The 21506-nt window shown below is 45.6% G+C and overlaps 3 protein-coding genes across 3 annotated transcripts; all 3 read right to left on the bottom strand.

Annotated features, from left to right (window-relative positions):
- Nucleotides 1-2365: 2365 nt before the first annotated feature.
- Nucleotides 2366-4844, bottom strand: LOC128509581 (E3 ubiquitin-protein ligase RNF183). The gene is made up of 2 exons (XM_053481361.1): nucleotides 4494-4844; nucleotides 2366-3977 (listed from the first exon to the last, which is right to left on the bottom strand). The coding sequence occupies exon 2, from the start codon at nucleotides 3885-3887 to the stop codon at nucleotides 3273-3275; it is 615 nt and encodes a 204-aa protein (XP_053337336.1). The 5' UTR covers nucleotides 3888-3977; nucleotides 4494-4844; the 3' UTR covers nucleotides 2366-3272.
- A 130-nt stretch (nucleotides 4845-4974) lies between these two features.
- Nucleotides 4975-11039, bottom strand: wdr31 (WD repeat domain 31). The gene is made up of 11 exons (XM_053480518.1): nucleotides 10912-11039; nucleotides 10266-10381; nucleotides 10057-10159; nucleotides 9862-9988; nucleotides 8648-8722; nucleotides 8407-8551; nucleotides 8216-8316; nucleotides 7280-7347; nucleotides 7053-7194; nucleotides 6782-6944; nucleotides 4975-6649 (listed from the first exon to the last, which is right to left on the bottom strand). The coding sequence occupies exons 3-11, from the start codon at nucleotides 10101-10103 to the stop codon at nucleotides 6489-6491; spliced, it is 1029 nt and encodes a 342-aa protein (XP_053336493.1). The 5' UTR covers nucleotides 10104-10159; nucleotides 10266-10381; nucleotides 10912-11039; the 3' UTR covers nucleotides 4975-6488.
- A 1311-nt stretch (nucleotides 11040-12350) lies between these two features.
- Nucleotides 12351-21301, bottom strand: poli (polymerase (DNA directed) iota). The gene is made up of 9 exons (XM_053481543.1): nucleotides 20959-21301; nucleotides 19458-19574; nucleotides 19156-19320; nucleotides 15875-16018; nucleotides 15527-15763; nucleotides 15174-15352; nucleotides 14979-15070; nucleotides 14745-14878; nucleotides 12351-14624 (listed from the first exon to the last, which is right to left on the bottom strand). The coding sequence occupies exons 1-9, from the start codon at nucleotides 21005-21007 to the stop codon at nucleotides 12595-12597; spliced, it is 3147 nt and encodes a 1048-aa protein (XP_053337518.1). The 5' UTR covers nucleotides 21008-21301; the 3' UTR covers nucleotides 12351-12594.
- Between the last annotated feature and the right edge of the window lie 205 nt (nucleotides 21302-21506).

Here is a 21506-nt window from a genome sequence, read left to right as displayed (position 1 = left end):
TGATACATCAGTTCCCACCCTTGGTAACATGACTGAGTAGACGTCTGAGGCCATGCCAATTGGTAGCTTGAAGGCAAGTCCAGGAACTCTTCCTGTTTGAAATAGTTTATCCAGGTGCCTATATAAGCCCAGTATTTAAAGAGCTGTATACATTTAATATCATACCTTTAACTTTTAAAAAAGTAAGCAGGACTTGGAACGCCTGCAGTCTTCATCAGTAATTAGGTTGGGATGAATCCTTCTTCTAAGAGTGAATAATTTGCGTAGGCCGCTGTACCCAATGCAAATGTTTTCTAAAATAGGTCATTTAAATTTCTTGTTGTTTCATTCAGAGCAAGTTTGAGATCATACTCAGGTTTTCCTTGTTACAAAGGTTTAATGTGAGGCGTTCCAGTGGCCCTCTAATTTACCACCTATCTCTACCCGGGTGAACATGGCTATATACTGAAATAAAGGTTCTATCGCGGCACCCGTTCCAGTACTAACTAATAAGGGAGGATTGTGATAACTCTGTGACCCTGAACACACTCAGAGACAATTCGGGACAGGGTCTAGACAGACCTCTGTCTTTACTCCAATACTTAATACCCCAGATTTACTTCCAGGAGTCTCTGGTGCTGGTTTGAAACTTTGAGCTCCTAGATGTATGAAGAGGCTTCTTAACATTTTGAGTAAAAGATTGTTTGATTGTTGATTGTTGATGTCTTTTGAGCAGCTAGGTCAAAAAAAAAAAAAAACTGCTTAAACATGACTTTAGAATTATGAAAGAGTGCTGAGAACCCTGGGAAACGATCTGTGACCGGTTGGGATTACATAAGATGTGAGGAATGTATGGGAGAAGTAGTGATCTGTGACCAGACGTCATGGGGAGTGGGAATATGACACATCTATATGTGTGTGTGTGTGTGTGTGTGTGTGTGTGTGTGTGTGTGTAATAGCAGCACAAACACAACATGTGTATCTCACATGACCATAGACACACATTTAAACACTGCTTCATTACCCTTTTGTTTTGAAAGTCTGAAAACCAGCTGGGGATTTTTACCTACTAGTGCTGCAAGAAGAAGGAGAATTACCAGGCTCGCTTTCTGAATGCCTTAACATACATATCTGTGTAACACAGAGGTACGAACATCTTACTCTAGGGGGTTCCTGAGAGTCACAGGCACCAGATACCCGAAATGTCCCTAAACCCCTCCCATTGCTACCTGTTTCAGCCTTTTAATTTCATCGTTACTGTTATTGTCACACATTATTGTTGCGTTTTATATTATTAGACCTAAATTGTTAAAACAATATTTTGAGAAAATTGCTATTTTAATGTTAGTTAGCTGTCTAGCGGCTGGTATTGCCAGAGCCATGATTGGACCGCATGCTTGATGGCCGTTTGCACCGTTCAAATGTTTTTCAAACGCGTACTAGAGTCACATCACCGTACTGTACTTAAAGTTTTCTGTTAATGTGAAGTGCTCTTACGTAATAGAGCTTTTCATTGAGCTGAAATTTCATTGGGTTTCATCACAAGTCTTGACTTAAAAAGACTTGAAAGCCCCTGATAAGTCTGCCTGGTTAGCTTGCTGGCTAAGTGTGCAGTTTAAATTGCTCGTGTAGTCTTGTTAGCTAGATTTCTCCTCAGTGAAGTATGTTTGTTAGCGCATTAAGCTACTTAACTATCTAGAAGATCTCCTAATAAACAGAACGCCTGCTTGTTTTATAGTTAAACATTGCAAATGGAAAAACACTTTTTTTTTTTTAATTAAAAAAAACGAACATGAACATGTTTATTTGCTGTTTTAATGTTAGCTAGTTAGCTATGTAGCTGGCTGGTACAGGCTAGGGAATTTCCTAATAGCTAGCATGTTTTTTTTTTTTGAGGTCTGAAACTTTCACACTTCTATTTAATAAGAAATGTAAAATATATGTTTAATTTTGATCCAGTTAAAGCAAAGGTAATAAAACCATAGACTGTGTAACTTTTATTCTAATGTTGATTGGGTAGCTAGTAGTCTGGTATTGGGTAGAAACTTTCTTGCTAACTAACATACTTGTTCATGTTATTAGTGGTGTTAAAAATTAAAAATGGTACAGAAAGATAGTTAGCTCTTGAAGATATTGAAACCAAGCTTGTTAGCTCTGTAGATAGTTAGCTATATATATATATATTACGTTTTAGCTCTCCTGATGACTAGCGTGTTTCTGCATTTTAGTGTAACTACGATAGCTAGCGATAGCATGCATGTAAAGCTACAATATGTGGCTAGCTGGCTAGTTAATGTTAATGTTGCTAGTTTTGAAGAAGAGCCAAACTGATATTAATGAAGACACATAGCCTCTGTGTTTACGTAGTATCTGTCTTTAATAAGACTGACGCTGCTTTTTACAGTTAGCCTGCTTGGCAGCTAAAAGTGCAAATCTGATGGAGGACATCAAGTAATGACAGGAAGACATGATAGCACAGGAATACACACTGTTATAAAAATAATATTTGAATATGTGTGAAGGTAATAGATCATCATACTGACAGTGCCGAGAGCTTCGGGTCTCGCTCGCTTTAGCAGTAGACGTGCAGGAGAAGCCATGGAGAAAAAAAGTTAGTGTAGAGGAACCGATGAAACCCAGTTGCGTGTTCGATTATGCTAAATACGACGCTCTAGAACAGCAGTACGTGCACATTAGACATGGTGTAGCTGTGGCTGAGCACCTCCCTACCACAAGCAAGTATTGAGTATATCAAAGTACATTAGTGTGTTAGTGTGTGACAGAGAGAGAGAGAGAGACTGAGAGAGTTGACCAGCAAGCTTGTTAAATATCCCTCTTTTCCTGATCTTCTCACTGTGACAGGGAAAAGCTAATTAATGAGCCCAGTACTGATCCAAAACATGGTACCGATCAAAGGCAGTGTGATGCATGATGCATAGTGTTTGACACACTTCCTCACCGCTGTCAAGTTTCAAGAAGAAATACGCCAGCGTACGTGATGGTGTCACACTCCTCGAGCCATTTTAAAGTCTTTATAAAGGAGATGAGGTCCTGCTGGGTTTGATGGTTCCACCAGTGAGGGATCAGGGAATAGCCTTCAGGAGCAAGACTGAATCATCAAGATGCGAGACGTAGTGTGTGATTGTCTCTCCTGCTGTAATAAGTGGACAGAACGTGTCCCATGCCTTTCCCCTATTAGCTTTAGTCCACAAGGCCCAGCACAGATTATAAATAATATTACAGAATAAAATCAATCCGCGGCCCTAAATCCCCGGCCCCATGACTCCATGATGTCACTTGGGACTTGAGAGGATGATGCTGATGCCGATGGTGAGCGAGACCATGATGAGCACGCCGGACACCATGACGAAAGCCCTGCACGAGGGGATCCTCATGAGCTGTCTGAAGGACGGGCATGAGCCGCTCTGCGTGTCCTGGTCCTCCTCTACCGTGATGGCTGGCCCCAGGTCCAGGCTGCGGCGCTGGTTGTTCAAGGAAGCCGGTACGGAGCTGGGAACGCGCTTGATCTGCAGCTTGCCTTTGCCGCGATTGAAGCGGATGCTGTAGACGTGCTGCATGGTGTCCGGGAGGCAGGACAGCACCGTCGTATCCGTGTCCAGCTTGGGCAGGCCGAGGGTGGGCAGAGGGGTGTACGCCCTGCACAGAGGACACTGCAGGCTCTCAGGCTGTGACGACTTCACGTTTATGCGTGCGAGGCACTCCAGGCAGAACGTGTGGCCGCACTGCAGCACCTTGGGCGTGTTGAAGACGTTGTTGAACTGACTAAAACACACGGCACACTCCAGCTCGGGGAGGTCGTCGCTACTGTACGCCGGAACCTCACGGACGTCTGACGATGGCCCCGAGGATGCACCCTGGTCATCTGGCGCATAAGGAGATTGCTCCATGGCTGGACGAGGGAGAACAGTGATGGTGTGAAGGGCAGAAACCTGACGAATCAGTCGGGCAGCTGTGTCGCTGCTGCTACTCCTGCTGGTCTGAAACACAACACACAAACAGAAACACAGTCACAAGCATGTATTTGCCTTGGAAAAGGAATAACTAAAAAAAAAAAAAGTTGAGGTTTCACGTGCCTTTTTCATACACAGCACTGGCTTTGCCTCAGATTAATAACATATTTGCTTTGGAAATGGGAAGAACTCCAGGCCATGCAAAGCAGCATAGGCCTGTTCCCTTGATGGTGTGTAGATACACAACACAACATGCATGTGTTTCCCTGGATACACAAAATGCTCCAGCCGAGACCAAAGACATATCCGTTTGGACCCTGAGTGCTCGGGAGCTTCTGATTACGCCCTCGGGAGCCGAATCTACCCCGGGTTTCTCCAACAATCCAAAGACATGCAAAGTGTAGCTTTTCCAAATTGCCTGTCGTGTGTGAGTGTGTGTGTGTGTGTGTGTGTGCCCCGTCTCTACTCCAGAGTGGTAACCCATGCTTTGTATCTCACACGCACCACGTCTACAGTTAAAGCCGCGTGTGTGGTTTCACCTACCTGATCTTCCCCCAGTACAGATGCTCCATCACTCGGCCCGTGGCTCAGCGCGTGTCCTGCGTACCTGACGCTCCATCACGCCTTCCTGAACTGTTGCTTCCTCCCTCTACATATCCAACTGAACCGTTTCTACTGCTTCCTTTCTTTCTCTCCTTCTTTTTCTTTGTCAGTTCCTGCATTAGTACGCTGGAGCTCACGGTGTGTGGTGGGATTTGCATACAGGAACATCGCAGACCAGGAAACACACACAGAGCAGGCAAATAAAGCTGCTGAGAGACGCACAGAGAGAGACGGAGAGAAAGAGAGAGAAAGAGAGAGAGAGAGCTCTGTATATAGGAGCAGTAATTGCAAATCATACAGGTTCAAATGTCAGAGGTCAGCACAAATTATTATTATTATTATTATTATTATTATTATTGTTATTATTATTAAAAATAATAATAATTGAACTGCTTCCTCTTGGTCCATATCTTCACACAATCAAATAAACTGAACACAACCGATTTATGATTTTTGTATTTATTATTTATTTGTTATTAAATATTTACACTTGCATAAACAATTACGATACCAGATTTCTAAACAATGCTACATTCAGTGAGTTTAGAGATCTGATAATAAAGGTTAAAGTCTCCTGAGATTGTGTTTGGTCTGTGAAGTTTGTTCAGAACAAACAGAAATCTAGTTCACACACACAAACACTCTAACCCTAATTTGCTTAAATACAGCATTTTGTGAGACAGCGGTGAGAGTGTGGATGAAAAAGAGGGCGGAGCCTGTAGTGACAGACCCCTCCCCCTCCCCACAGTGCTACATTTCACTAAAGCTAACGGTTGAGGTCGCGCTCCAGGGGCGATGTAGAACTCGCAGGCTGTCGGGTTCCTGTTCTTGGCGGACGGGAGAGGAACCCGGCGTGGTCTCCTGCTCGAGGACCGAGACGCTGTTCTGCTCAGCGCGTGTGTAAAGAATCCTAATTTCCTAATCTACACTCATGAGTGTGTGTGAACAACGTGTTCGGTGGTGTTCAGGGTTCGGCGTCTGGGCCTCCAGCACTACGGCTCTGTCCTTTGGCTCAGTTCAGCAGCTGGTGAAAATGATTCAAGTCAATTCAGACTCGAAACATAATCTCAAAAGAGCTTGGACGCTCTTGAACCTGTGACACACACACACACACACACTCAGGACATTTGCTTGTTTTGTGCGGAGCAGGATGTAGCAGCACAGTAGTATATTTTTGTAGATGGAAACTGATAAAAAAAATGTTATCTACGCAGGTTTTCCCACTTCTTCTGCCGCATCACTGTGTGTGTGTGTGTGTGTGTGTGTGTGTGTGTGTGTGTGTGGTTTTCCTGTTTGTGTGAAGTGTTCTTGTATCTTGTATACATTAGTGGTTAGAAATGCAAATCAGAATTGGTGAAGGAAAAACCAAATCAGGTTCTCCATGTCAGTAAGCATACACGTGTAGAGCTCATATGGTGTGTGTGTGTGTGTGTGTGTGCGTGTGTGTGTGAGGCCATTTCTTTGCATAATGTGTTTGATAAAGGACAAAGAAGGAGAAAATGATTGTGGCTTGTTGTTTTTTCTTGTTGTTGTGGTTTGTTTATACTGTAGCTCAACACACACACACACACACACACACACACACACACACACCACTATCAGATCAGCGCTGTATAAACCCCCACCCACAGAAGTTCTCTTGATGGACAAGGTAGAGGGGGTGCCAATACTTTTGCATAGCCCAATCAGTAATTGTCCTACACTTACATCATGAGCGGAGCTTATCCAACCACTGGTGTGTGTGTGTGTGTGTGTGTGTGTGTGTGTGTGTGTGTGAGGGAGGGAGGGAAAGTCAGAGAGTTCATGATGTGTGCTGGATGGCACTGTGTGTGTGTGTGTGTGTGTGTGTGTGTGTGTCCCTGAGTGAGAAGCCCGCTCCAGACAGAAAGTTGGCGCCGTCATTAGCGTTAGCGTTAGCATTAGCGTTAGCGCAGGTCAGAAGCGTGCCACCTCCCTGAGGCTGGGACTCGACCCCTGGCACAGCTGCAGCTGGTGGAGCCCTGAGTTGTAGCTGGCGCACAGGAGAGCGCTGGAGTCACATGGTGCCACCGACGCCAAGGGCCCCGAGCCGTCCAGAGACAGGGTGAAGAGACACGCTGCACACACACACACACACACACACACACACACACACACACTGCATTTAGTATATCCATAATTTATTCTGATTAAAGTTAACATAAAATAATGTGTGTGTGTGTGTGTGTGTGTGTGTGTGTGTGTGTTACCGGCCGTGTTCTGGTCCCAGATCTTGACCGAGCTGTCGTGTGATGACGAGGCGACGAGCGCGGGCGAGCCGATGCTCGGCGGGAGGAAGACGCAGCACGCCGTCGTCTGGACGTGTCCTCTGTACTCCACCACCTTACAGCCCGGCTGTCTGAGGTCCCACAGCTTCACACACACACACACACACACACACATTGTTGTGTGTTGTTGAGTAGTATTCAGACATGTAACACACACACACACACACACACACACACAGACAGACAGACTGACCGTGGCCTCACAGCCGTGACCCCCGAAGCCGTTGCTGCTGGACAGCAGGTGGTAGCGGTTCACACTCACGTCACAGTGTGTCTGGATGTACTGCTTAGCCGGAAACGTGTTGGTCACCTGCCACGTGCGACTGTCCCACACTCTGTAACAAGGGTATCTCTATAAAGGTGGTGAACCCTGATTAATGAGAACGATGATGAAAGGATTGTGAACCTCTGAAGTGTCACCTGATGGTTTTATCTTCTGACGTCTGCACTATTGATGTTCCTCCAGGAACCCAGCACAGGTGAGTCACCTGGTACAGATGGAGAGAGAGAGAGGGAGGCGTGGTCAGGCGTCTGAGGTGTGTGTGTGTGTGTGTGAGGAGTGTATTTGTGTAAGGTATGTGTCAGGTGTGTGTCAGGTGTGTGTAATGTACTGTTTGTGTAAGCTCTGTGTGAGGTGTGTGTGAATGGTATGTGTGTAAGGTATGTGTGTCAGAATGTGAAGTGTGTGTGAAAAGTGTGTGTAAGGCGTGTGTGAGGTGTCTAAGGTGTGTATGAGGTGTGTGTGTGTGTGTGTGTGAGAGTAAGTGTATAAGGTACAGTACTGAGCAGAAGTCTTACGGCACCCTGTGTTTTAACTTTTTTCACATTTTATTTAATGACTTTATTATTTCAGAGTTTCTGTATTATATCTTATTATTATTATTATTATTAATCCTCAGTTTCCCACCAAATGAAATACATCAAACATTATAAATATTAAACATCTTTAGTCCTGAAAACAAGCCAGTGGATCACGATAAGCCTCAGGTTTTAGACTAAATATAGAACGGAAGCTGCCGGGTTTTGCATGCAGAAGAGGAGCAGGTGTGTGTGTGTGTGTGTGTGTGTGTGTGTGTGTGTGTGTGTGTGTGTGTGTGTGTGTGTGGATCTGCAGGACGATCAGCGACACTTTGTCACACATTTCATTATACACACACACACACACACACACTGTACCTGAGACTGGAGGGTCACCAAAACCTCGTCACACTAAACTCTGACTCTTCACTGCCTTTACTGGGGCTTTTTCACTCGACTGCATTTATTTGCATGTTAGACTTTTGCGCAGTACTGTATGTGTGTGTATAACGTGTGTGTATAACGTGTGTGTGTGTGTGTGTGTGTGCTGTCCCTCACCAGGTTGCGTGAGATGGTGTTTCTGTGTAGACACTTGCCGCTCTCGACGTCCCACAGACACATGGAGTTATCCCGAGAGCCGGTGCACAGCTTCGAGCCGTCTGTGACACGCGGTCATTACACGTTATTAACACCAGGGTTCAGTCAAACGGCCGTGTGTGTGTGTGTGTGTGTGTGCTAGAAGGAGAGACCTGGGCTGACAGCGACTCCGTTGACGACCAGCTCGTGTCCACAGAATGACTGGATGGGGTTCGGGCCGCCGGTGAAGTCCCACATCAACACCGATTTATCACGAGACGCGCTGAAGATCCACGTACTGCCTGGGAAGCAACCCAGCTACACACACACACACACACACACACACACACACATCGTCAGTCGTCAGAGGTTATAATGTGTAATACGTGTTTATAAACGCTGCTAATGCGTTACCTTGGTGATCTCCTTGCTGTGTCCATGAAAACATCTGCACACTTTTCCTGCTCTCCAGTCGTACACGACCACCGCCTAACCAGGAACACAGGCTTCATAAACCATACATAACTCAAAATTACTACAGTATTTAGAGAGGAATAGAAGCTTCATTACACACACAGCCTAGTACACCCTTCATAAGACATTAAGAGTGAAACACACGTCATAACTCATACAGAGCATAAATGCACACTTCATAACCCGTACCAAGGTTAATAAACCCTTCATAAACAAAACACACCATTTATATTACGTACATGACATTAAACATCCTTCATAACCCACACAGAGATTAATACAGACTTCATTACAAATACCTGGCTTAATACAAGCTTCATAACTATTCATTCAATTCAATTTAATTTGTTTAGAGCTTTTAATACTTGACATTGTCACAAAGCAGCTTTACACAATCAAATGAATTATTTAGGTTTGTTTAAGTACATAGCTTAATGCAAGCTTCATAACCCCCACATAGCAAAATACACTGCACTTCATAAACCGTAAAGAACCTAATACACACATTATAACTCAGACAGCGCTTAATATAGACTTTATAACCTGCAGATATAGTACACACTTAATACACACTGCATAATCCATCCTTTACTTAATACAAATAAACCCTTTATTAATACTTAATATAGGGTGTGTTTTGCTTATGAAGGGTCTATTAACCCTGGTACGGGTTATGAAGTGTGCATTTAGGCTCTGTATGAGTTATGACGTGTGAGACTACTACACACTTTAATAGTACACGTTTCGTACCCCATACATAGACCAGTGCATGCTTCATCAACCATATGTAACTTAAGACAAGCTTCATAACTCATACATATTCTAATACACAACTTACACATAACCAAGTACAGGCTTCATAACCCGTAGTTAGCTGAAGAAAAGCTTCACAACCACTCAATAACGAGCCGCATAATCCATACACAGCCTAATATACAGTACATAACCCACACCTAGTCTGGTACAAACCTCATACAGAGTCTAATACACACTTCATAACTCATACATAGCTTAATACACACTTCATAGCTCAAACATAGCTTAATACACACTTCATAACTCATACATAGCTTAATACACACTTCATAACTCACAGCTTCATAGCTCATGCATTCCAATGCAACACTTTACACACACACACATGACTCACTTACCTGGTCACTCCCACCTGACACACAGAGGTCAGAGGTCAGCGAGGTCACGCAGTTGACGGCATCAGAGTGGGCGGCCTCATACTGCACCACCTGTGGCACAGGCGTAGGCTCCGCCCCCTCTCTGGCTCTGCGCAGGTGAGCAGAAGGTGAGTGACAGAGCCGAGGTGTGTGAGGTGTACAGGTAAAGCGTCTCACCTGTAGAGATCCGAGCGGCGGCGCAGTTTACTCTGCAGTTTCCCCATGCTGCTGAGGAGGAGGAGCACGCTCACCAGGCCTCGCGCATGTCACACACACACACCTACACACACACACACACACAGAGAGAGAGACAGAAAGCAGGTGAGATGCAGCTGCAATCTGTCCTTATCGTCTGAGTTTGGTTAAACTTGAGGTATGTGTTATACCTTCCACTTCTGATACAGTGTGGAGTTTTACAGGAGTGTGACCTGATCAGCACCGATCAGGAGACGGTAATGCAGGACATTTCACTCTGGGGCTCTCAGTAATCCAGATATATGTCCTGGAGGCAGCAGAATCCTATTAACAGTGCTGATCCCCTCTCTCTCACACACACACACACACTACAACACACACCTACACACACTACAACACACACACACACTACAACACACACACACACTACAACACACACCTACACACACACTACAACACACACCTACACACACTACAACACACACCTACACACACTACAACACACACCTACACACACTACAACACCCACACACACACTACAACACCCACACACACACTACAACACACACCTACACACACACTACAACACACACCTACACACACACTACAACACACAACTACACACACACTACAACACACAACTACACACACACTACAACACACACTACAACACACACACACACACACACACACTTGTGCACTGCCTCACTCTCTGTAAATCAGACCCCCCCCCCTCCATCCTTCCAACTCTCTCTCATGGAGGAGCAACTGCTAGCATGCTAACTTCTCTCTCTCACACACACACACACACACACACACACACACACATGAACTCACCGTGTGGCACATATTTGTGGGTTATTTGCCACGAACTATAATAAATAAATAAATGAATAAATAAATAAATACACAAATAAACTCTCCTGAAGTTAATAACAGCTCATTGCTAGGCGCGCGTGCGGTTCTCGTGCACACAGAGGCTTCCCCCGTTGCCAGGCGAGTCCAGGTCACGTGATGGAAGTGGGCGGCGCCTGGGTGAAACGTCACTCCAATACGGAAGTACATTTCCCCCTTCAGTTTTTCAGTAATGTGTAATATTTTACACGACACGAAAATATACACATATTAAGACAAATATGAACATTATTATTATTATTATTATTATATAATAAGTTTTAAATAAGTGTCAAGTAGAGTTTCATGTATATTTTTCTGTGAAAGTTTGCTAATGCTAATCCTGTCACCTGACTAATGAAAATGTAAATATTAATTACTATCCACAGTAACACACTTTAATAAGCACTTTCTATTCATAATCTACTCATTTATTTATTCTGTACTACATGTACAAAAGAATTACTACCATTTTTTAAGCACCACACACACACACACACACACACACTAATCAGCCATAACATTATGACCACCTGTCTAACATTGAGTCTGTCCCTCTGTTACCTCCCTAACAGTGATACACTGTGTGTTCTCACACCTCTCTATCACTACCACCATTAACCTGATCATTAATTTCATCTACACTGGGACTTGTATCGGACTACACGGGCCAGAACTTCACTCCCCATGTGCATCAGTGACCCTCGTCCCCTCATGTCCCTGTCCCAGTTCACCTTCCTTTGGGTTTGTCCTCACCACTGCAGACTAAAACATGCTCCAAGCGCTGCAGTTTTGTTGTTGCTCTGATCCATGACATTGTGGCCCTTGTTAAAGTCACTCAAATCCTTACCATTGGCCATTTTTTTTGCTTCCAACACATCCACTTAAGGAAAAAAGTTCAGTTGTGGCCTAATACATATGTATATCCCACCCACTTCCCTCCGCCATCGGGACGAGATATCCCAGAGGGCCAGAGGATTGAGCGTTTACCATGAAAAGCTCTACTGTGAGCTAACGTATGCCCTGTACTTTACATACTTAAGTAAATTTGATGACTGTTTTTCTCAAGTGTCCATGTAAAATAAGAACTTTTCCTTGAGTAATATTTGCCCTAGAGAATCTCTACATTTACTCAAGTACAGGATTCGTGTCCCTGGCCCACCTCTGTCAATGTATACTGTATAATATGCGTATAATATGACATCATTAAAGCTCTTCAGCTCCACCCACCCACCAGGAGCAGCTGCACTTTATCTCTCAGTCAGCTGTTTATATATGGAGATACATATCGGCTTCTCATCCTATAATGAATCATTTCCCAGTGAGGTACACACACACACCTAGCTTTACTCCCCACGTCAAACACACAACACAGACAGGAAATGAATCACTCATTTTTTTATTAACAAATCAGTTTTTATAAACTGTTCTCAATATAAAGTGTTCATAATCATACAACTTACTGAAATATTTCCCTGTCTTTCAGAGCATCCGAGTCTCACACCACACACAGTACTCTTTAAAACAGAGGACTGATGTTGTAGAATAAGCCCCGCCCTCATACAGAGATTTACACCCTGATCACGGGCGTCCACATCAGGAGCGTTTGTCTGAGGATGGTTTGAATTACTTGAGCAGGCTGCCACTGTGAGAGCGCTTTGCCTTGTCTCGAGTCGTGCTGGTGGTGGTGGTGGCAGCGGCGCGCTTGCCCATATGTTTGGGTGACATTTTTAGCGTGAGTTTGCCCTGCCCCCACTCCGAGCGCAGTTCTCTCTGCATGTCTGGGGGAAGCTGGGAGAACACATACGGGTCTACATCAGGAGGAACGTCAGCGCTGACCTCATTGCTGCGCTGCGTGATGAGGTCATCAGTGTGCGCCGTTGGAGAAGCTGACCCGACGTGACCTTCCTGTCTCTCTGCTCTCTCTGAACGTTCCTGGAAGCTGGACATAAGTTCAGTCTGGATGTGACGCGGGAGAGCTCGGAACACCTCTGGGTCTACACCAGGAGGGAGGTCTGGGGTTTTATCATGCGTTACGGAATGTGGTGAGGGAACACGCTCTGAAACAGGAAGTGGAAAGTAGCTGGATTTGATTGGCTCCTGGAAAAATAGACACGATGATGATGATGATGATGTTTTTTTGTTGTTCTGTGAATCCATTATTCCACACATGGGAGCAGCACACACACTCCGTGTGGAGGTGTTTGTGGGTGTGGCAGTGTGTTTGGAGGTGAAGAAGGAGCTGATGGTGTTTGTGGGCATGGAGGTTTGTGTGGGCGTGGCAGTGTGGGTAGGCATGGAGGTGTATGAGGGTGTGGGGGAGTGTGTGGAGGTGAAGAAGGAGCTGGTGGTGTTTGTGGGCATGATGGTGTGTGTGGGCGTGGCAGCGCGTGTGAGCCTTGAGGTGTGTGTGGATCTAAAGAAGGAGCTGACGGCGTTTGTGGGTATGGTTGTGTATGTGGGCGTGGTGGTGTTTGTGGGTGTGACAGTGTGTGTAGATGCGAAGTAGGAGCTGATGGTGTTTGTGGGTATAGACGTGTGTATGGGCGAGACGGTGTGGCTGGGCGTGGCGGCATGTGTGGGTGTGACGGTGTGTTTGGATGTGAAGAAGGAGCTGATGATGTTTGTGGGTATGGACGTGTGTGTGGGCTTGGTGGTGTTTGTGGGTGTGGCAGTGTGTGTGGATGTGAAGAAGGAGCTGATGGTGTTTGTGGGTATGGACGTGTGTCTGGGCGTGGTGGTGTGTCTGGGCGTAGTGGCGTGTGTGGGCGTGGCAGTGTGTGTGGGCGTGGCGGGGTGTGTGGGCGTGGCGGGGTGTGTGGGCGTGGTGGGGTGTGTGGGCGTGGTGGGGTGTGTGGGCGTGGTGGGGTGTTTGGATGTGAAGAAGGAGCTGATGGTGTTTGTGGGTATGGACGTGTGTGTGGGCTTGGTGGTGTTTGTGGGCGTGGTGGCATGTGTGGGCATGGTGGCGTGTGTGGGCGTGGCAGTGTGTCTGGGAGGGGTGGCATGTGTGGGCGTGGCGCTGTGTTTGGATGTGAAGAAGGAGCTGATGGTGTTTGTGGGTATGGACGTGTGTGTGAGCTTGGTGGTGTTTGTGGGCGTGGTGGCATGTGTGGGCGTGGCAGTGTGTCTGGGAGGGGTGGCGTGTGTGGGCGTGGCGGTGTGTGTGGGCGTGGCGCTGTGTTTGGATGTAAAGAAGGAGCTGATGGTGTTTGTGGGTATGGACGTGTGTGTGGGTGGGGTGGCGTGTGTGGGCGTGGCGGCGTGTGTGGGCGTGGCGCTGTGTTTGGATGTAAAGAAGGAGCTGATGGTGTTTGTGGGTATGGACGTGTGTGTGGGTGGGGTGGCGTGTGTGGGCGTGGCGGCGTGTGTGGGCGTGGCGGCGTGTTTGGATGTGAAGAAGGAGCTGATGGTGTTTGTGGGTATGGACGTGTGTGTGGGAGAGGTGGCGTGTGTGGGCGTGGCAGCGTGTGTGGGCGTGGCGGTGTGTTTGGATGTGAAGAAGGAGCTGATGGTGTTCCAGCTGGACATTTTGACCTGCAGGTTGGTAAAACACACGCTAAGCACCGTCAGGTGAAACGGTTCTCTAATGTCCACCAGTTTTTGCAAGAGCTTCATCGCTATGGAAACCAGTTGAGGCACCGCCTCCGGACAGCCTTAAACAAACAAACAAATAAATAAACATTAACAGTAAAACATGGATAATGAATAAAACAGTGACTGATCTTGCAGCTGTTACTGTTCGTGTGTGTGTGTGTGTGTGTGTGTGTGTGTACCGTTGATGATCCTGTGCGCGGTGTGTGTGGGAACAGGACCCTGTCTGCTCTCGCGGCTGAACCAGCGGTTCTCTGCGCTGCCACGTCTGAGCGTCAGTCTCAGTGTCTGAGGCAGCCTGCCGTCCTTACGCATCCTATTTACACACACACACACACACACAGACACAGAGTGTTGTTTTTCTTGTGAAAGTGTGTGTGCGTGTGTGTGTTATTTAAAGCGCTCCTGGCTCTCACCTCTCACTCAGGCTGAGCAGCAGCTCTGTGATTTTACACTCCGCTTCACTCAGCGTGGAGATTTTCTTAAACGAGTCCTCATCACTCAGAGACTAAAATCACACACACACACACACACACACACACACACACACACACACACACTGTCAGACTGAACCAGGTGTGTGTAAGCTGAACATGCCTGAGCGGGGTTACCTGTGGGGGGCCGGCAGGGGTGACAGGTGAAAGGTCGACGCCGCGGGCGAGGCTCTGCATGCGTTTAGCGTTCACTTCTCCAAACTCACGCACCAAGTTCCTGAGTGGGACCAGCTGCAGATCGCTCACACTCACCACACCCAGAATCTTCAGTCTGTCAGCTGTCTTGTGCCCGATTCCTAACACACACACACACACACACACACACACTGCTGCATCAACGTGTGCAACCTGTCGGATTTTACCACAGTCTGTGTTGTTTGAACGCAGTGTGTTTTGAATTGTTGTGTGAACGCAAGCTCAGGAGCAGTGTGTGTGTGTGTGTGTGTGTGTGAGTGAGGAGCTGGAGTTACCCGGCACTCTGCTGGCCACGCCCAGGCCGATCATCAGCTGCGGGACGCTCTGGGGCAGCAGTGTGGTCTGCTGGTTGGGTTTAAACGACCCTGACACCAGTTTAGCCAGGAGTTTACTGCTGGCCACGCCCGCGCACGAGCTCAGGCCCAGTCTGGAGAACAGCGCCTCCCGCAGCTCACACGCCACCACTGAGCCCAGAGCCAGGCTCACATGCTCCTGTACAGGCACGCTGGATACTACACACACACACACACACACAAGGTGGAACAGTCATTTACAGTTCATAAGGAATCAATACCATATGTGTGTGTGTGTGTGTGTGTGTGTGTGTGTGTTTATCTCCTCACTGTCATGTCCATAGACGTGACCCACAAAGGAGAGTTTAGAGACATCCATGTTCCTCCTCCTGCTCTCCACTATTTCTGTCACGTCCACAAAGTTCTCATCCAAGCCCAGCCTCTCCACCAGGGGATAGTATGACATCAGCAGCTCTGAAAACACACACACACACACACACACACACCCATCAGCTTAGCCATACATCCATCCATGTATCCATCTACAGTGAGGTCAATAAGTATTTGATCACCCTGTGATTTTGCAATTTCTCTTATTTAGAAATCATAGAGGGTCTATAATTTTCAGCATAGGTGCATTTCCACTGTGAGAGACAGAATCTAAAAAGAAAAATCCTGAAATCACATTGTATAATTTTTTAACAATTTATTTGTGAATTACTGTGTCAAATAAGTATTTGATCACTTGCTTATCAGCCAGATTTCTGACCCCTTTAAAGACCTGTTATTCTGCTTTTAAATAGTCCAGCTACACTCTGCTCATGATTCTAAATTAGTAGCACCTGTTTGAGGTGTTAAAAGGGGTCATACAGGCCTACATGCACTTTTTTAGGCTGTTTGGACTGAACTGTGTGTTAGGAGAGTGCGTACACAACCACTCTACGATGATAAAGAGCCGCCCAGTGGTTTTCTTTTCATTTATTACAATAACACGCCCCTTCTGAAATCAGGCCAATCACAAATGCCTGTCGATGTGACGCCACACCACAAGAGGCCGCTCCTACACTAGTTGATTGACACTGGTGTTTTAGCAAAGACCCGCCCCGAGTGAGAAGACGCTGTCGGCCATTGTTTTTCGCCGCTGGAGCAAAATGTCGCCTAAGCGAGTGTGGTGTACAGTTGTTGGGTGTAATAGCGAACACAGCAGTCGTCATTCACTACCGACATCTGAGCCGCTGAGGACGCAGTGGCTGAATTTAGTTTTTAAAGCTAACGTCCCCGCCGATTTACCTAAATGCGTTCATGTTTGCGATAATCATTTTTCACCAGACTGCTTTATAAACGCGGGTCAATATAAAGCAGGTTTTACTAGGAAGCTGCTCCTAAAAAATGGATCTGTACTAACGCTTCGTGTTCCTGCTTTATCTTCACCAGGCTCGGTGACTGTGATTTATTTTACTATGACTCTTTGCAGATCGCCTTTTCTAATAATCACGATGAATGCGGAGTGTAAGTTAACTTACACTCTCATAGAACATGGTTATGGCTTCTTCTCTATGTACATCCGTCTCTATATAATCCCTAATCGGCCGTTTATAATAAACAATGCATTAAGGTGATTGTCTAGTTGCAAACTGTGTACGTAGTCGGAAAACTATATTATGCTTACCTTTGTTACGTTAGATGGTTTATAACGATGTCTGTCGAAGATTAAGAAGTCATGTAAACACATCAGTAAACACATCGCGTCCGTATCTCTCTCGGTAAGTTTCTCCGCTTTTGTTGTTGTTGCTCGCGGCAGCGTAACAGCCCGTTAATTCATGCCCATGCAGTGATGAGAAAGACAAATCGAGTCGATGCATGTCCATTGTTTTAATTTCTGCGTTGTCAGGCGATATTACAATCTTCCGCGTAGGTTCCGTACTTAAATCAAACCAAAAACGACTGAAGAAAACAGACTCGGGCTCTATATTACAGTGTTTTCCAGTTTGGACTGCATTACCCACAAAGCACTGCGTTGTGGGCAATGCTTTGTGGGTAATGCAGTCCAAAGCATTGCCCACACTGGACTACACTCCCGTGGCTATACCCCACATGTGTTGTGAAGACACGCCCCACAGAACTGGGGGGGGGGGGCTCAGCAGAGATCATAAGCATTTAAAGGAACATCCACTGAAACAGGTTGCTGAGAACAGAGCTAGTTTTTACCAGTTAAAAGTAGTGTTTTTTTTTACACACCCATTGAGAATTTTTAATTAAAGTATTCTACAAACTTTTCATTAGGACCCTAAAGATCATATTAACATTTAATGAAAAATGTTTCTGGATGATCCCTTTAAGGAAAGGATCCATTAAACCCTATCTTTAATGCTCTGACTGAGGGAAGGAGGTTTGTGCCCAATATGTTACAATACATGGCCCCGTTCATCCTCTCCTTAATACAGTGCTCGTCCTGTCCCCTGTGCAGAAAAACACCCCAGAGCATGATGCTTCCAGCCCCATGCTTCACTGTAGGTATGGTATTATTGGGCGAATGGAGTTCTACTTTGGTCTCATCTGACCACAGGACTTTCTCCCATGACTCCTCTGGATCCAGATGGTCCCTGGCAAACTTCAGACGGGCCTGGACATGGGCTGAATTAAGCAGTGAAATCTTCCGTGCGATGCAGGATTTTAATCTATGACGTCTTAGTGTATTACTGATAGTAGCCGTGGAAACGATGGTCCCAGCTCTCTTCATGGCATTGACCAGCTCCTCCCATGTAGTTCTGGGCTGATTCTTCACCATTCCTATGGTGTCTTTATGACAGCTAACGACCTCAAAAAGGTGCTACTAATTTAGGATCATGAGCAGAATATTTAAAAGCAGAATAACAGGTCTTTGAGGGTCAGAAATCTGGCTGATAAGCAAGCGATTAAATACCTATTTGACACAGTAATTCACAAATAAATTGTTAAAAAAATCATACAATGTGATGTCCGGATTTTTCTTTTTAGATTCTGTCTCTCACAGTGGAAATGCACCTATGCTGAAAATTGTAGACCCTCCATGATTTCTAAATAAGAGAACTTGCAAAATCACAGGGTGATCAATCTGTTGGTCGATCCATCTGTCTGTCAATCAACCCATTTGTACAGCACAGATGGCAATCATTGTGTATGTCCATCCATTTATCTGTCCACCAGTCCTCCCCTTCATCTATCGTTTTAGCTATATATTTGTCCATCCATCCATCCATTTTTTAATCCTTCCAGCCTCTCTAGCCATTCCATCCATCTATTTATCCATCCACCCATCCAATCTCCACTCATTTCATCCACGCATTCATCCATTTACCTGTCCATCCAGTCGGATATTTATTCATCCATTCACCTCTTAAATTCTTTAAATTCTTTAAATACTATCTTTTCCATCCTTTCATCCATCCAGTCTCTAAACCTTCATCCATCCACCCATTCAACATCTACCCCATCCATCCATCTAATCTCTACCCATTACATCCATTCGTCCAATCCTATCCATCTATTCCATCCACCCATCCATACCATACCTATCTCTCTGTCTATCCATCCTTTGTTCTCAGACAGGTGTGTATATGTGTGTTTGTTACCTGTGACCTTGTAGGAAATCTCTCTGTAGAAGGAGAGATCTTCTCCGCTGACCAGCACCAGATCAGGACACTTCTCCAGTGCCTCCCTCACAGACATTATCTTGCCCACGCCCTGCGCCCTCGCCATGTAGTTACAGGTGACGAGCAGGTGCTTCTGATGCACTCCTGAAACAGCAAAGAACAACCAGCATCCTTAGGTGAAAGTCATGTGACCTCTCTAGTGTCACTAACACAATACAGTTGTGTCTCAAATCCCACTCTGTCCACTAGCAAGTAGTGTGACCTGAGACACGGTCACTCACCCAGAGGTCTGGAGCGCAGGGCCGGGTTACGCATCATTTCCACCTGGGCGTAGAAACAGTCCATGTCCAAGTGCAGGATGACCCTTTGGTTGTCCTCCACACATCCGGCTTTGAATCCTGAAGGCACAACGGGATATTGCTCAATGATCAGGAGAAGGCTTTCTCGCTACAAAAGTGCGCTGGATCATCAGAACAGGGTCAGCTCTGTGGGGTCTACACCCTTAGGTTCTTTAAATGTTTAATAGCCTTGCCCCCCCGTCAGTCCATTCATCTTTCTGTCCATCCAGCATTATATGGAGTCGTCTATTTCTATCTATCTGTCCCACTTGATTTCTATCCTGCCAATGTATTTTAAAAGCCAACTAGTAAATAATTTTACAGTGCATCCATCGATACATTCAATATCTTATCTCATTCATTCATCCATCTCATCTCTACTCATTCCATCCATCCATCCAATATCTCCTCATCCCATTCATTCATCCATCCATCTATCTCATCTCTACCCATTCCATCCATCCATCCAATCTCTACCAATTCTATCCATCCATCCATTCATCAATCCATCCAATCTTTACTCATCCCATCCATCTGTATTACCATCCAGTGGTTCTTAAGAGAGATAGTTAAGGGTTCTAGTTTCCCTACCTTTTTCCCTCCATCCATCTTTCTACAGAGTCCTCTATTTCCCCCACTACTCCGCTGTTTTTTCTATCCAGCCATCATTTATTCAGTTTATCCATGCAATCACCCCAAATTTGTCGATCCACACTTCTCCAGCCATCTCCCTACTTGTTCATCTGCCTAGTGGTCCTCTTGTTTTCAGCCCTCTCATCCATACAACCCTTAAACTATTTGCCTAGTCATTTTCCCATCCATCCATCCATCCATCCATATGCTCCAGTTACTCTTTTAGAAGTTACACTTACGGTTCTTCTTCTTGTCTCTTGGAGAACCCGTAAATGTTCTGTGCAGACACCTGTCACTCGGCATGTTTATGAAAACAGGAAGTGAAGAACCCCAGACTATCTTTAGAATTCTTATGAAACTGGTGCGAAAGTGTAGAAACTGAATCGCAGTATAAACAAAGAACTTGTGAAGAAGGCGAGAAGCTGTGACGGAATACGGAACCCTGAAACTATAACCGGCTGTGTGTTCAGGATATAATGAGCAAGCAAAAAGCATCTAGTGGTCTACAGTCGGCACGCCCCCTTCCGTAACTAGTGCACTACTCTGCACTATTCTAGGTCATGAGTGTCATGGGTGGGTGTGGTGTGACCTGTACAGATATGAACTCTAATCATGCACTCTGAGGGAGGTCAGTGGGTAGGTGAGGAGACCTGGACAGGGTGTGTAAACAGCACTGAGGACTTTGTGGAGCAGGAAGTGACGGTGAATGAGGATTAGTGAGGGTGAGTGAGGGTGAGTGAGGGTGAAACATGCAGTAGTGAGTTTATTCACCCCCCCATCCCACCCCCCCTCTGTGGTTTATACAGTGTACCTGTGTACAGAGAGCTCCACTCAGTCTGCTCTTCCTCCTCGGACTCCATCAGCAGCTCATGTCCTGCACACAGAGGACATCACGTCATTATTAATGTCTTAATCCGCAGAAAAGACTCAGACTGTGCTGCGCATGCGTACTGCCCACAACGCCGCGCGGTATCGCAGTTCAGTCTCCAGTTCAACACTCACACACTTCCTCACTGTGTCTAGTGTGTGTGGTTACAGTGTCCTAAATACATAAAACACGAAGTAAACGTTGAAAAAGTTTGGAAAGCATGTGTAATGTTTATTTGTCGTGTTGTTTATTTATATCTTTGACGTCACACGATCCGTTTCTTTGCTGGTCGTCACCGTGTTCTCTGAGCGCCCTCTCCTGGTCGGATGGTGGATTGAGATTCATGGATTTTTTTTTTATCTCAGTTTTAATAGTTGACCTGACAAACATCACCTCACATAAACAAATAAATATTTTTGTAAATAAAAAAACAAAGCACTGACAACTAGAAACTAAAAAAAGATTAAAATTGTACTCTTTAAAAAAAAAAA

This window comes from Clarias gariepinus, chromosome 21, assembly GCF_024256425.1.
Source record: "Clarias gariepinus isolate MV-2021 ecotype Netherlands chromosome 21, CGAR_prim_01v2, whole genome shotgun sequence".
In the NCBI taxonomy this organism is placed as follows: Eukaryota; Metazoa; Chordata; class Actinopteri; order Siluriformes; family Clariidae; genus Clarias; species Clarias gariepinus.
The sequence above is the reverse complement of the archived record's forward strand: the minus strand, read 5'-3'. Positions and strand labels throughout refer to the sequence as shown.

Bases quoted from the DNA above. Each gene is read 5' to 3' on its own strand.
- LOC128509581 (XM_053481361.1), bottom strand. From the start codon at position 3,887: ATGGAGCAATCTCCTTATGCGCCAGATGACCAGGGTGCATCCTCGGGG.
- wdr31 (XM_053480518.1), bottom strand. From the start codon at position 10,103: ATGGGGAAACTGCAGAGTAAACTGCGCCGCCGCTCGGATCTCTACAG. The intron at 9,989-10,056 runs GTGAGACGCTTT...TCACCTGCGCAG, and splicing joins CGCCGCTCGGATCTCTACAG to AGCCAGAGAGGGGGCGGAGC. The intron at 6,650-6,781 runs GTAACACACACA...GTGTGTGTGCAG, and splicing joins CTGGGACCAGAACACGGCCG to CGTGTCTCTTCACCCTGTCT.
- poli (XM_053481543.1), bottom strand. From the start codon at position 21,007: ATGGAGTCCGAGGAGGAAGAGCAGACTGAGTGGAGCTCTCTGTACACA. The intron at 15,071-15,173 runs GTAACCCCGCTC...GTGTGATTTTAG, and splicing joins CCCCTGCCGGCCCCCCACAG to TCTCTGAGTGATGAGGACTC. The intron at 14,625-14,744 runs GTACACACACAC...TGTTTGTTTAAG, and splicing joins CGCGCACAGGATCATCAACG to GCTGTCCGGAGGCGGTGCCT.